This window comes from Athene noctua, chromosome 32, assembly GCF_965140245.1.
Source record: "Athene noctua chromosome 32, bAthNoc1.hap1.1, whole genome shotgun sequence".
Taxonomy (NCBI): Eukaryota; Metazoa; Chordata; class Aves; order Strigiformes; family Strigidae; genus Athene; species Athene noctua.
In genome coordinates this window covers 1994574-2007049 of record NC_134068.1, presented here as the reverse complement: position 1 = coordinate 2007049, position 12476 = coordinate 1994574, and the positions used below count along the sequence as shown (strand labels likewise).

Sequence of the window (12476 nt, the reverse complement as noted above, 5' to 3'; positions counted from 1 at the left end):
TCCCCTGTCCCCGTACCGGAGCCCATCAGACCCCTCAGCTCTCTCTCCATGTCCCTGTCCCCCCCGTGTCCCCTGTCCCCGTACCGGAGCCCATCAGACCCCTCAGCTCTCTCTCCATGTCCCTGTCCCCCCCGTGTCCCCTGTCCCCGTACCGGAGCCCATCAGACCCCTCAGCTCTCTCTCCATGTCCCTGTCCCCCCCCGTGTCCCCTGTCCCCGTACCGGAGCCCATCAGACCCCTCAGCTCTCTCTCCATGTCCCTGTCCCCCCCGTGTCCCCTGTCCCCGTACCGGAGCCCATCAGACCCCTCAGCTCTCTCTCCACCGCCCCCGCCCGCGCGTCCACCCGCGTCTGTTCCCGCTCCAGCGCGCGCAGCTCCGCCCCCACCCGCTGCGCCGCGTCCCGCAGCCGCTGGGGGGAAACGGGGAAAGGGGGGGGCCCCCCCAAAGCGAGGGGTGTCACAGGGCCCCCCCCAAACCAAGGGGTGTCACAGGGCCCCCCCAAAGCGAGGGGTGTCACAGGGCCCCCCCCAAAGCGAGGGGGTGTCACAGGGCCCCCCCCAAACCAAGGGGTGTCACAGGGCCCCCCCAAAGCGAGGGGTGTCACAGGGTCCCCCCCAAACCGAGGGGTGTCACAGGGTCCCCCCCAAACCAAGGGGTGTCACAGGGCCCCCCCGCACCGAGGGGTGTCACAGGGCCCCCCCCCAAACCAAGGGGTGTCACAGGGTCCCCCCCAAAGCGAGGGGTGTCACAGGGTTCCCCCCCAAACCGAGGGGGTGTCACAGGGCCCCCCCGCACCGAGGGGTGTCACGGGACCCCCCCCCCCATATCAAGGTTTGTCCCCAGAGCCCCCCCCCTCCCTTAAGGGGTGTCACAGACCCTCCCCGGGCCCCCCCCCATCAAGGGGTGTCCCCAGAGCCCCCCCCCAACAAACGGGGTGTCCGAGGGGCCCCCCCCCACCCCATGGAGTGTCCCCCCCCCGTGTCCCCCCCCTTACCGGCATTTCCTCCTCTGGGGACTCAGGTTCCTCCGGGGCATCTACACGGGGGGGGGGGACGGACACACACAAAATTTGGGGGGACAAAGGGGTGCGACACCCCCCCCCCCAAATCAGCCCCAGGAGCGGGGGGGGACACCCCCGTGACCCCCCCCCAACCCCCCAAAAAACTCACCGGAGGGGGGGGGTTGGTCTGGGGGGGGCGTGACGTCCCCGTCAGCCTGGGGAGAGAAGGGGGGGGGGGTCAGGGACCCCCAGATTGGGGGGGGGGATGGAAATAAAGGGGGGGCAGAAATAGGGTCAGTCCTACAATAACTGCCCCCCCCCCCCGGAATTAAGGGCCAGGGGGGGTCTTTAATCGAGGGGGGGGTCTCTCATCGCGGGGGGGACTCGGGGGGGGTCTCTCATCGCGGGGGGGGACTCGGGGGGGGTCTCTCACCGCGGGGGGGTCTCGGGGGGGGTCCCCGCGTCGCTCCGAGCGGCGTCTCCGCAGCAGGTCGGCGTCGCGCAGGTGGGCGAGGGTCTTGGTGCGGGGGGCGGCGCGGGGCCGGGGGGGGCCCCCGCTTGAGTTGGGGGGCGGCCCCCTCCCCCACTGGGGCGGTGTAGGCGGGGGGGGGGCACCAGAACCCCCGGGGGGGGCACCAGAACCCCCGGGGGGGGGCCGGGACCCGCGTCCTTCGCCCCCGCCGCAGCCTCGCTGACCCCCCCCGCTGCTGGGGGGGGCGGGGGGGGCCCCCCCTCCCTGGAACCAAGTTGGGGGTCCGGGGGGGTCCGGGGGGGCCCCACATCGATGGGGCCAAGCTGAGGGTCTTGGGGGGGCCCCCCCGGGCCGGCAGCGATGGGGGGGTCCGAGGGGGGGGCACCCCCCTCCTCAAGCATGCAGATCTGGGGGGCTGAGGGGGGGCCCCCCCCATCCGCAAGGGGCTCCGGGGGGGTCCGGGGGGGCCCCCCTGGTCAGTGCTGAGTTGGGGGGCAGAGGGGGGCCCCCCCTCGATGGTGCTGAGCTGGGGGGCCGGGGGGGGCGCTGAGGGCCCCCCCTCAACAGTGTCAAGCTGGGGGGCTGGAGGGGTCCGGGGGGGCACCCCACATCCACGGTGCTGAGTCCGGGGGGGTCCGGGGGTGCCGCTGGGAGCCCCCCCTCAGTGGAGCCGAGCTGGGGGTCCGGGGGGGACCCCCCCTGGCCGGTGCCAAGTTGGGGGGCCGGGGGGGGGCCCCTCGCAATGGAGACAAGCTGGGGGTCCGGGGGGGTCCGGGGGGGCCCCCCTGCGCTGGTGCTGAGCTGCGGGTCTGGGGGTGTCACTGGGGGCCCCCCCTCCGTGGAGCCGAGCTGGGGGTCCGGGGAGGGCCCCCCCTCAATGGAGCCGAGCTGGGGGGCCGGGGGGGGCCCCCCCTCAATGGAGCCAATCTGGGGGTCCGGGGGGGGCCCCCCTCAATGGAGCCGAGCTGGGGGTCCGGGGGGGGCCCCCCCACACCAGTACTGATGGGGGGGTGCAGGGGGGGGCCCCCCTCGATAGACCCAAGCCGTGGGGCCGGGGGGGTCCCCTCCTCGAAGGTGCCGATCTGGGGGTCCAGGGCTCTTTGTGGGGGCCCCCCCTCGATGGGGCCGAGCTGGGGGCCCCCCGGGCTGTCAGTGGCGGGGGGGCGCGGGGGGGGCCCCCCGGGGGGGGCTGCAGGCGGGCCCGCACCTGGCTGAGGTAAGTCATCACCGCCAGGCGGTCGGGCGCCGGCCGCAGCGCCAGGTCGGCCGGGTCCAGCAGCCGCGGGACCCCCAGAGCCGCGAAGGCGTCGAAGGCCTGGGGGGGGCCCGGGGGGGTTGGGGGGGGCCCTTGGCAGCCGGGACCCCCCCCCCCCCCCCTCGGCTTTTCCCGCACCCCCCCGACTCACCAGCTTGTTGTTGCCGCGGATGTCGAGGGGGTCCAGCGCCTCGTAGTCACTGGGGGGGGGACACACACACACGGGGGGGGGTCCTGGTCCCTTCAGGTGTCCCTGGAGGGGTCTCAGGGTGACCCCCCCCCATGTGACCCCCCCGCGCCACCCCGGGGTGTCCCCGAGGTCACCCCAGGATGTCCCCTCCCACGGCCCCAGGTCCAACCCCCTGTCCCCAGGGTGACCCCCCCCAACCGCAGGGTGGCCCCCCCATGTCCCTAAGGTGCCCCCCCATCCGCAGGCTGCCCCCCCCAACCGCAGAGTGCTCCCCCCATCCCTAGGGTGCCCCCCCCTCCATGTCTCCCCCCGCCCCAGGTGCCCCCACGATGCCCCATCCCACCTCCCCAGTCTCCCCCGTCCCCAGGGGTGCCCCCCCCTGCCCCCAGGGTGCCCCCCCCAACCGCAGAGTGACCCCCCCCGCCCTCAAGTTACCCCCCATCCCCAGGGTGCCCCCCCCAGGTACCCCCAGGATGCCCCATCCCACCTCCCCAGATCCCCCCTCCCCATCCCCAGGGTGCCCCCGCCGACCAGGTGCCCCCCCCACCCCCAGGTGCCCCCCCCGCCGCCAGGTGCCCCCCCCTCCATGTCTCCCCCCCCAGGGTACCCCCAGGATGCCCCATCCCACCTCTCCAGGCCCCCCTCCCCATCCCCAGGTGCCCCCCCACCCCCAGGGTGCCCCCCCCTCGCCCCCAGGTGCCCCCCCCACCCCCAGGTGCCCCCCCCACCCCCAGGGTGCCCCCCCCTCGCCCCCAGGTGCCCCCCCCGCCGCCAGGTGCCCCCCCCGCCGCCAGGTGCCCCCCCTCACAGCAGCTGGGGGTGGTGCCGGTGCAGGAGGGCGCAGAAGGCCAGGCCGCTGCGCCAGGAGGTGCCGAAGTTGGTGACGCGGACGCCCCGGTACCCCCCCGCGGCCGCCTGGCACCAGGCCAGCAGGTCCCCGCTGCCCCCGGGGGGGGGCTGGCGCCCGCTGTCAGCACACCCCCCCCCCCCGAGAGATACCCCCCCCCCCCGCCCCGGCCACGGGGGGGGGCCCATAATCCACCCCCCCCAGCTCATAGGAGACTCCCCCAGATTCCCAGCCCATAGGGGACCCCCCCCAGCTGAAGAATGGGGTCCCCAGAACCCCCCCCCACCATGTGGGACCCCCCCAGTCTGAACAAAGGTCCCCAGAGCCCCCCCAGACCATACAGGACCCCCCCAGACAATGTGGGACCCCCCCAGCCCATAGGGGACCCCCCCAGAACACGGACAGGGTCCCCAGATTCCCCCCCTGGACTCTGCAGGACCCCCCCCCCATTCCTGGGGTCCCCAGAGGCCCCCCCCTCATGTGGGACCCCCCCGAACTGAGCACGGGGTCCCCAGAGCCCCCCCCAGACCATACAGGACCCCCCCCGACTATGTGGCCCGCCCCCAGCCCATAGGGGACCCCCCCAGAACACAGAGGGGTCCCCAGAGCCCCCCCCCCCCGTGGGACCCCCCTCCCACCCCCCTGGGGTCCCCCCCCCCCCAAGACACCCCCAGCCCATATGGGACCCCCCCCCCCCACATCCCCCCCCCCTCACCGTGGTTATTTCGGGGGGGGGGTCCAGGCCCCCCCCAGGGCCGGGGGGGTCCCTTTGTGCCTCCAGTTGTGGGGGGCCCCGCGGTCGCTCTCTTCTGCGGGGGGGGCTGGGGGAGACGCAGGTCAGGGACCCGGGGGGGGTGTTTGGGGGTCCCGTTGCCCCCCCCTCGGCCCCCCCCCCCCAAAATGACCCACCTGTACTCGGGGGGGGGTCCCCGGGCTCCTCCGCCAGCGCCTGCAGCTCCCGGGGGACTCTGGGGCAAAACGGGGGGGGGGGGGGGTCAGGGCTGGACCCCCCCCAGCACCCCCAAAACATTGAGGGGGGGGTCAGGGGGTTGAACGCCCCCCCCCAGCACCCCCAAAACATTGAAGGGGGGGTCAGGGGGTTGAACGCCCCCCCCCAGCACCCCCAAAACATTGAGGGGGGGGTCAGGGGGGTGGACACGCCCCCCAGCAGTTGTTGGGGGGGTCACAGGGCGCAGAGGCGCTTTGGGGACAGATCCGGGGGTTTGGGGACAACGCGGGACCCACCTCGGGGGACAGGGGGGGTCGCGGCCCCCCCCCGGCGCGGGGTGTCGCCGCCGCCCCCCCCTCGTCCTCGGGGTCGCTCTCGAAGTCCCCCAGGTCGGCCACTTCCCCCGGGCGGCTCAGCAGGCTGGCCACGCTCTGCATGTCCTCGTCCCTGGGGACACGCGTGTCCCCGACGGTGACACCCCCCCCAAAAAATGTCCCCAACGGCCCCCCGGTGTCCCCCAAGGGCCCCGATGCCCCCCACAATGGCCCCAAGACCCCCCCCATGGCCCCAGCACCCCCATAATGTCCCCACAAGATCCCCAATGCCCCCCCCAAGTCCCCCAACGTCCCCAAGCCGTGTCCCCAAGGCCCCCCCGCTGTCCCCCCAACCCCCCCCAATGTCCCCAAGTCCCCTCCGATGTCCCCAACGACCCCCGATGTCCCCAAGACCCCCACAATGTCCCCCCAAAGTCCCCCAACATCCCCAACCCGTGTCCCCAAGGCCCCCCCACTGTCCCCAAGCCTCCTCCCGATGTCGCCAAGCCCCCCAAAGTCCTCAAACCCCCCCTGATGTCCCCATGCTGCCCCCCCATGTCTCCAAGCCCCCCCTTGATGTCCCCAAACCCCCCCAATGTCCCCAAGCTGCCCCCCATGTCCCCAAGGTGACCCCCCCGTGTCCCAAATCCCCCCCATGATGTCCTCAAGCCCCCCCGTGTCCCCAAGCCCCCCCTGATGTCCCCAAGCCCCTCCACTGTCCCAAATCCCCCTCTGATGTCCCCAAGCTGCCCCCCCCGTGTCCCCAAGCCCCCCCCAACTCACGTGGGGTGTCCCTCGTGCAGGACGCGGGCGCTGAGGCGCAGGCGGAGGCTGGCGGCCGCCACCTTGCGCGAGCGGGGGCGCAGGGACAGGGACAGGGACAGGGGGGGCCCGTCCCCGACCCCCCCCCCGACCCCCCCGGGGGCGGCACCCGCCAAACGCCCCAAATCCAGGGGGGTCCCCGCCACCACCGAGCGATGCCCCCGCGACTCCTGCAAGGACGGGACGGGGCGGGGGGGGACACACAAACAAAAAAGGGTCACTCAGGGGACCCCCCCTGTCCCCAAAGGGCCCCCCCTGACCCCCCCGGACACCCCCATGGTGACACACAGCCCCCCCTTTCCCCCCCCCCCCCCCCGGTACTCACGTTCTCGATGAGGAACGTCCATTCCTTGTCATCGTAGGTGGCGGCGTGGGGGTCCTGGGGGGGGGCACGGGGACACGGGGGGGGCCCGGTGAGGATGCGGAGGGAGGGGACACACGGAGGGGGGGACACACGCGCGGGGGGGGGACACACACGCACCCGGTAGAGGGTGACGACGACCTCGATGCTCTCGGGGACCACCCACACGACCATCCCCCGATACGGGTTCTCGATGCCGGGCTGCCAGCTGTGGGGCTGGACCCCCCCCGGCAGAGAATGACCCCCCCCGGACACCCCCTGGCCCCCCCCGACCCCCTCAGACCCCCCCCCGACCCCCCGGATCCCCCAGATCTCCCCAACCCCAGACACCCTCTCCCAGCCCCACGGACAACCCCCCCGCCCCACCCCCGACTCCCCCAGGCCCCCCCCGGGACCCCCCGGCTTCATGGGGACCCCCCCGGACCCCCCCAGATCCCCTGGGGACCCTCCCGGCCCCCCCCAGCCGCCCACATCCCCCCAGGGGAACCCCCAGACACCCCCGAGCGCCCCCGGGGACCCCCCCAAACCCCGTGAGACCCCCCCCAACTCCTCCAGACCCCCCGGGGACCCCCCCGGGCCCCCCCAAAGCCCCCCCGAACCCCCTGAGACCCCCCCATACCCCCCGGGGACCCCCCCGGGCCCCCCCATCCCACCTTGGAGCAGACGCGCCGGTTGCGCCGGGTCCAGACCACGGTGAGTTTGTCCGGTTGCCTGGGGGGGGGCTCACGGTGACCCCACGGTGACCCCACGGTGACCCCCCCGCCCCGCCCGCAGGGTGTGGGGCTGTTCCTCCCCCCCCCCCCCCCCCCCCGCGGGCGCAGGGTGGGGCCGTGGGGCTGCCCCACAGATAACGGCGGCGGCCGCCGCCCTCGGCCCCCCCGGGCCCCCCCGCCCTATAGAACCGCTATGGGGGCCCCTGTACCCCCCCCCGCCCTATAGAACCGCTATGGGGGCCCCTGTACCCCCCCCCCGCCCTATAGAACCGCTATGGGGGCCCCTGTACCCCCCCCAGCGCCTACAACGCCCCTATAGCGCCCCATGGCAGCCCCTATGGAGACCCCTATACTGACCCCGCTGCACCCCTAGAACAGCCCCTATAGCGGCGCGTATAGAGCCGTACGGCAGCCCCTATAGAGACCCCCACAGCACCCCTATAGAGACCCCCACAGCACCCCTAGAGTGCTCTATAGGAACCCCTATGGGTGCCCCTATACCGACCTCCTTGTAGCTCCTATAGCGGCCCCTATAGAAACCCCCCCTGCACCCCTATGGAGACCCCTATGGCAGCCCCTATAGAACCCCCATATAGGCCCCTATAGACCCCTAGAGCACCCCTAGAGCACCCCACGGCAGCCCCTATAGAACCCCTATGGGTGCCCCTATACTGACCCCCTTGCAGCACCCATAGAGACCCCCCCGCACGCCTATAGAGACCCCTAGAGCACCCTATGGCAGCCCCTATAGAACCCCTATGGGTGCCCCTATACCGACCCCCTTGCTGCCCCTATAGCGGCCCCTATAGAAACCCCCCCTGCACCCCTATGGAGACCCCTATGGCAGCCCCTATAGAACCCCTATGGGTGCCCCTATACCGACCCCCTTGCTGCCCCTATAGCGGCCCCTATAGAGACCCCCCTGGACCCCTATAGAGACCCCCCCCGCACCTCTATGGGGACCCCCCCTGCACCCCTATAGCACCCCTATAGCGGCCCCTATAGAGGCCCCCCCCCCCCCCCGTTGCTCAAGCTCCGGCCACGCCCCCCCCATTCCCCCCCCCCTTTCCCGGGGCAGGTGCGCGCGCCCCGGGGGGGGCCGGGGCTAAATTTGGGGCTTTTTTTAGATTTGGAAGGGGGGGGGGGGGGGAACCGGACACCCCCGGGAGAGAGGGGGAGGGGGGGGTGTGTGGGGGGGCTCATCCTGCCCCCCCCGCCCCCCCCCCGGGTCTATTTTTAGCGCCGAGCCGCCGTTGCCCGCCCCGGCCCCATTTACGGGCATTTTCAACTCAAAACGAAACCGGTGGCGGGGCCGGTGTCCCCGCCCCCCCCTGCCCCCCCCCCCCCGGCCCCCCCCCCGCGGGGACCCTCTGCCCCAGACGCCCCTTGTCACCCCCCCGGGGGGGTCCGGGGGGGGGGTTTGGGGGGTCCCGGGGAGGCGATCGGGGGGGGCCCTGGGGGTTTTGGGGGGGGTCCGGGGGGGGTCCGCAGGGGGTTTGGGGGGGCCCTGGGGGGTTTGGAGGGGTCCGGGGGGGTCTCGGGGGGGTTTGGGGGGGGTCCGGAGGGGGTTTGGGGGGGCCCTGGGGGGGTCCGGAGGGGGTGCAGAGGGGGTTTAAGGGGTCCCGTGGGGTTCGGGGAGACTCTGGGGGGTCCCCACGGAGATCGGGGGGGTTGGGGGTGGTCGCGGGGGCTGGGGGGGCCCTGGGGGGGTGCGGGGGGGGGAACTGGGGGGGTCCCGGGCTTGAGTGGGGGTGTCCGGGGGGGGTTTCGGGGTGTCCGGGGGGGTTTAGCGGGGTCCGGGGGGGTTTAGCGGGGTCCGGGGGGGGTTTGGGGGTCCGGGGGGGTTTTCGGGGGGTCCGGGGGGGTTTTGGGGGTCCGGGGGGGGTGTTGGGGGTCCGGGGGGGGGTGTTGGGGGTCCGGGGGGGGTCACTCACCAGCTTTTCCCCCCCTCCACCAGCAGCTCCTCGAAAGTCGCCACGAATCGCACCTTGGCCGCGCGTTTCCCCGCGCGCTGCAGCCGCTTCCACACCGACCCCATGGCCCCCCCCGCGCCCCCCCCCCCCAAAATATAGAATAAAACTGGGGAGACACCCCCCCCCCCTTTTCCCGCTCCGCCCCCTGACCCCCCCTCCCCGTGTCCCTGCAGCGCCGCCGGGACAGGATCGGGTCCCGCTGCCGAGAGCTCCGGGGCTGCCCCCCCCAACTTCCCCCCCCCCCCAAAAAAAAACCCTTGGCCCGGTCCGGCCCCCCCCCGGCCCCGGGGCCGCCCCCCCCGCTGCCCCCCCCCGCGCTGGGCGCGGTCCGGCCCCGCCCGGGCAGGAAACCGGAGCTGTGCGGGAGGAGCTTCCCCCCCCCCCCCCCCCGCGGGCCATATATCGGCCCCCCCGGGCTATAAACCCCCCCCGGGCCATGGATCTGCCCCCCCCGGGGCACAGGCCGGCCCCCCCGCACATACACCCCCCCCCATGTCATATATTCCTCCCCTCCGGACCACAAATCTGTGTGTCCCCCCCCTCCGCTCTTTGCTCGCTTCCCCCCCCCCAATATCAGGGTCCTTGTGCCCCCCCCAGGGCCCCCCCATGCAGATGTTACCGCGTGTGTGCCCCCGCAAACCGCCCCCCCGCCCCCAAATCCCCCCTGTGGCCCCCAACCCCCCCAATTCCCCCCCCCCCGGCCTCCAAACTCACCCCCACCCCCCCAAATCCCCTCCACAGCCCCCCAATCGCCCCCCCAGCCCTAAAAATCACCCCCCAGCCCCCCCCACCTGCCCCATGGCCCCCAAACTCACCCCCCAAATCCTCCCCCAGCCCCAAAATTCCCCCCCCATGGCCCCAAACTCACCCCGCAGCCCCAAAACTCACCCCCCAGCCCCCCCACCTGCCCCACGCTCCCCCAAACCCACCCCCCAGCCCCCAAATACTCCCCCGTGTCCCCCAAAATACCCCCCAGAACCCAGACCCACCCCCCAGACCCCCCAAATCCCCCCCCAAATCTCCCCCAGCCCCAAAACTCACCCCCCAGCCCCCCCCACCTGCCCCACGTCCCCCCAAACCCACCCCCCAGCCCCCAAATACCCCCCTATGTCCCCCAAAATCCCCCCCAGCCCCAAAACTCACCCCCCAGCCCCCCCCACCTGCCCCACGTCCCCCAAACCCATTCCCCTGCGAACAGACGCACCCCCCCACTCCCCCCCCCACTCCATCGCAGGAGGCAGCAGACACCGGGGGGGGTGTAGGCGTTTATGGGGGGGGGGCGAGGGCCTGCAGCCCCCCCAGCGCCTCGGCGCAGGCGCGCACCAGGGCGCAGAGGTGGGCGCTGCCCTCGGCCGAGGCGGTGCGGGGCAGCTCCCGCGCGGCCCAGCGCAGCTTCCGCAGCACCGCGGCCCGCGCCGCGCCCACCGCCGCCGCCTCCTCCTCCTCCTCCTCCTCCTCCTGCCGGGGGGGGCCCGGGGGGGGCGGCGGCGGGCTGGCGGCGGCCGCGCGTAACCCGGTGGCGGCTCCCTCGCAGTGCTCGGGGCGCGGGGCGGCGGGGTGGGCGCGGGGGGGGGGAGGAGGAGAGGGGGGGCCCGGGGGGGCCGGGGCTGCGGGAGGGAGGGATGTGGGGATGGGGACCCCGGCGTGGCCCCCCGGACTCAAATCTGAGCCCGATTCCTGTGCCTGACCCCCCATTCCCATCCCCGGCCCCCCCCAGTTCCCCAATTCCCATCCCCAGACACCCCCCCCTCCAAACTGCCCCCCAGTTCCTGTCCCCGACCTCCCCCGGCCCCAAATCCGCCCCCAACTCCTACCCTGGCCCCCCCAGCCCCCAATTCATATCTCCAGCCCCCCCAGCCCCAAATCTGCCCCTCAATTCCCATCCCACCCCCCAGCCCCCCCATTCCCATCCCCAGCCCCCCCCCATTCCCATCCCCAGCCCCCCCCAGCCCCCCCATTCCCATCCCAGCCCCCCCCCAGCCCCTCTATTCCCATCCCGGCCCCCCCATTCCCCCCCCCAGCCCCCCGCTCCGTACCGACGCCCCCCTCCCCGTCGCAGTCCAGCCCCTGGCAGGTCACGCAGTGGAGCTGCTGCTGCTTGTCCTGGAGCAGGATGGTCTGGGGGGGCACGGGGGGGTCAGCGCGGCCCCGATCCCGGCCTGCACCCCCGTTCCCGGGCCCAAATTCCCGCCCCACTCCCAGTCCCCCAGCCCCGTTCCCAGCCCCACTCCCAGTCCCCAGCCCCCCAGCCCCACTCCCAGTCCCCCAGCCCCATTCCCAGCCCCCAGCCCCATTCCCAGTCCCCCAGCCCCATTCCCAGTCCCCAGCCCCCCAGCCCCATTCCCAGCCCCCACTCCCAGCCCCCCAGCCCCCCAGCCCCAGTCCCCCAGCCCCACTCCCAGTCCCCAGCCCCGTTCCCAGCCCCCAGCCCCATTCCCAGCCCCCAGCCCCATTCCCAGCCCCCACTCCCAGTCCCCCAGCCCCACTCCCAGCCCCCCACCCCCACTCCCCAGTCCCCCAGCCCCATTCCCAGTCCCCACTCCCAGTTCCCCAGCCCCACTCCCAATCCCCCAGCCCCATTCCCAGTCCCCACTCCCAGTTCCCCAGCCCCACTCCCAGTCCCCCAGCCCCATTCCCAGTCCCCCAGCCCCATTCCCAGTCCCCACTCCCAGCCCCCCAGCCCCAGTCCCCACTCCCAGTTCCCCAGCCCCACTCCCAGTCCCCCAGCCCCACTCCCAGTCCCCAGCCCCACTCCCAGTCCCCCAGCCCCATTCCCAGTCCCCAGCCCCACTCCCAGCCCCAGTCCCCACTCCCAGCCCCCCAGCCCCACTCCCAGCCCCCCAGCCCCATTCCCAGTCCCCACTCCCAGTCCCCCAGCCCCCACTCCCAGTCCCCCAGCCCCCACTCCCAGTCCCCCAGCCCCACTCCCAGTCCCCCAGCCCCCCCCTTGCGCACCCCGCAGTGGGGGCAGCACCGCCCCAGCATCCGGTACCCCCGCAGCAGCAGCTGCCCCATGGCCCGGCTGACCCGCTCCTGCCGCCCCCGCCGAGCCTCCAGCTCCGCCGCGCCCGGGGCCGCCTCCGCGCCTGCGGGACACGGAGAGACACGGGGGGGGGGAACCGGTTACCGGGGCCGGTCACCGAGGCCTTGGCTGGCGGGGGGGGGAACGGGACACACAGGGCGGGAAGCGGGGGGCGAGGGGGGGGCCGGGAGAAGCGGGAGGGGGGATTTCGGGGGTCCCGGGAATAAGGGGGGGGTCCCCGGGGCCGCCGCTGCCCGCACCCGCGTTCAGCGCCATGGTCGCGGCGGCGACGGCGTCGCGCCGGAAGTGACGTCACGGCGCGGAGAGAGCCCGGATGGAAACAAGAGGGCGGGGGGGGCGAAGGTTCCGCCGGTCCCTCGGCGAAACGGGGCCGTGTCACACCCCGCCCCCCCCCCCCAAAAAAGGATAAACGGAGACAGAGAGTCGGTGAAAACCTTTATTTTGCTGGAAAAATCGGGGGGGGGCTGTGAGATGGGGAGAGGGGAGGGGGGTCCCATCCTCGGGGGAGGGGGGCAGCAAGGCCCCGGGGGGGGGGT

General features: G+C 73.8%; 2 protein-coding genes across 3 annotated transcripts; both read right to left on the bottom strand.

The window, feature by feature from the left end:
• Nucleotides 1–239: 239 nt before the first annotated feature.
• EHBP1L1 (EH domain binding protein 1 like 1) lies at nt 240–8984 on the bottom strand. The gene is made up of 16 exons (XM_074930227.1): nt 8859–8984; nt 6865–6922; nt 6332–6427; nt 6176–6229; nt 5812–6020; nt 5011–5161; nt 4675–4733; nt 4481–4586; nt 3727–3875; nt 2880–2928; nt 2397–2788; nt 2078–2226; nt 1435–1862; nt 1171–1216; nt 996–1036; nt 240–410 (listed from the first exon to the last, which is right to left on the bottom strand). The coding sequence occupies exons 1-16, from the start codon at nt 8960–8962 to the stop codon at nt 240–242; spliced, it is 2262 nt and encodes a 753-aa protein (XP_074786328.1). The 5' UTR covers nt 8963–8984.
• Nucleotides 8985–10154: 1170 nt separating this feature from the next.
• On the bottom strand, nt 10155–12220 carry ZNRD2 (zinc ribbon domain containing 2). Of its 2 annotated transcripts, none has more exons than XM_074930290.1 (4): nt 12180–12220; nt 11853–11983; nt 10934–11015; nt 10155–10504 (listed from the first exon to the last, which is right to left on the bottom strand). In XM_074930290.1, the coding sequence occupies exons 1-4, from the start codon at nt 12193–12195 to the stop codon at nt 10164–10166; spliced, it is 570 nt and encodes a 189-aa protein (XP_074786391.1). In that variant the 5' UTR covers nt 12196–12220; the 3' UTR covers nt 10155–10163. The 2 variants fall into 2 exon arrangements, with proteins under 2 accessions (XP_074786391.1, XP_074786392.1); XM_074930291.1 differs by having other exon boundaries at nt 11925–11983; nt 12180–12213.
• Between the last annotated feature and the right edge of the window lie 256 nt (nt 12221–12476).

What these genes read in the sequence shown, in the direction of transcription:
- EHBP1L1 (XM_074930227.1), bottom strand. Translation starts at nt 8,962, where the DNA reads ATGGGGTCGGTGTGGAAGCGGCTGCAGCGCGCGGGGAAACGCGCGGCC. An exon ending in TCGTCGTCACCCTCTACCGG is followed by an intron (nt 6,230 to 6,331) that starts GTGCGTGTGTGT and finishes GCCCCCCCCCAG; the next exon opens with GACCCCCACGCCGCCACCTA. An exon ending in GGACCCCCCCCCGAGTACAG is followed by an intron (nt 4,587 to 4,674) that starts GTGGGTCATTTT and finishes CGTCTCCCCCAG; the next exon opens with CCCCCCCCGCAGAAGAGAGC.
- ZNRD2 (XM_074930290.1), bottom strand. An exon ending in GGTGCTGCCCCCACTGCGGG is followed by an intron (nt 11,016 to 11,852) that starts GTGCGCAAGGGG and finishes GTGCCCCCCCAG; the next exon opens with ACCATCCTGCTCCAGGACAA. An exon ending in CGACGGGGAGGGGGGCGTCG is followed by an intron (nt 10,505 to 10,933) that starts GTACGGAGCGGG and finishes TCCCTCCCGCAG; the next exon opens with CCCCGGCCCCCCCGGGCCCC.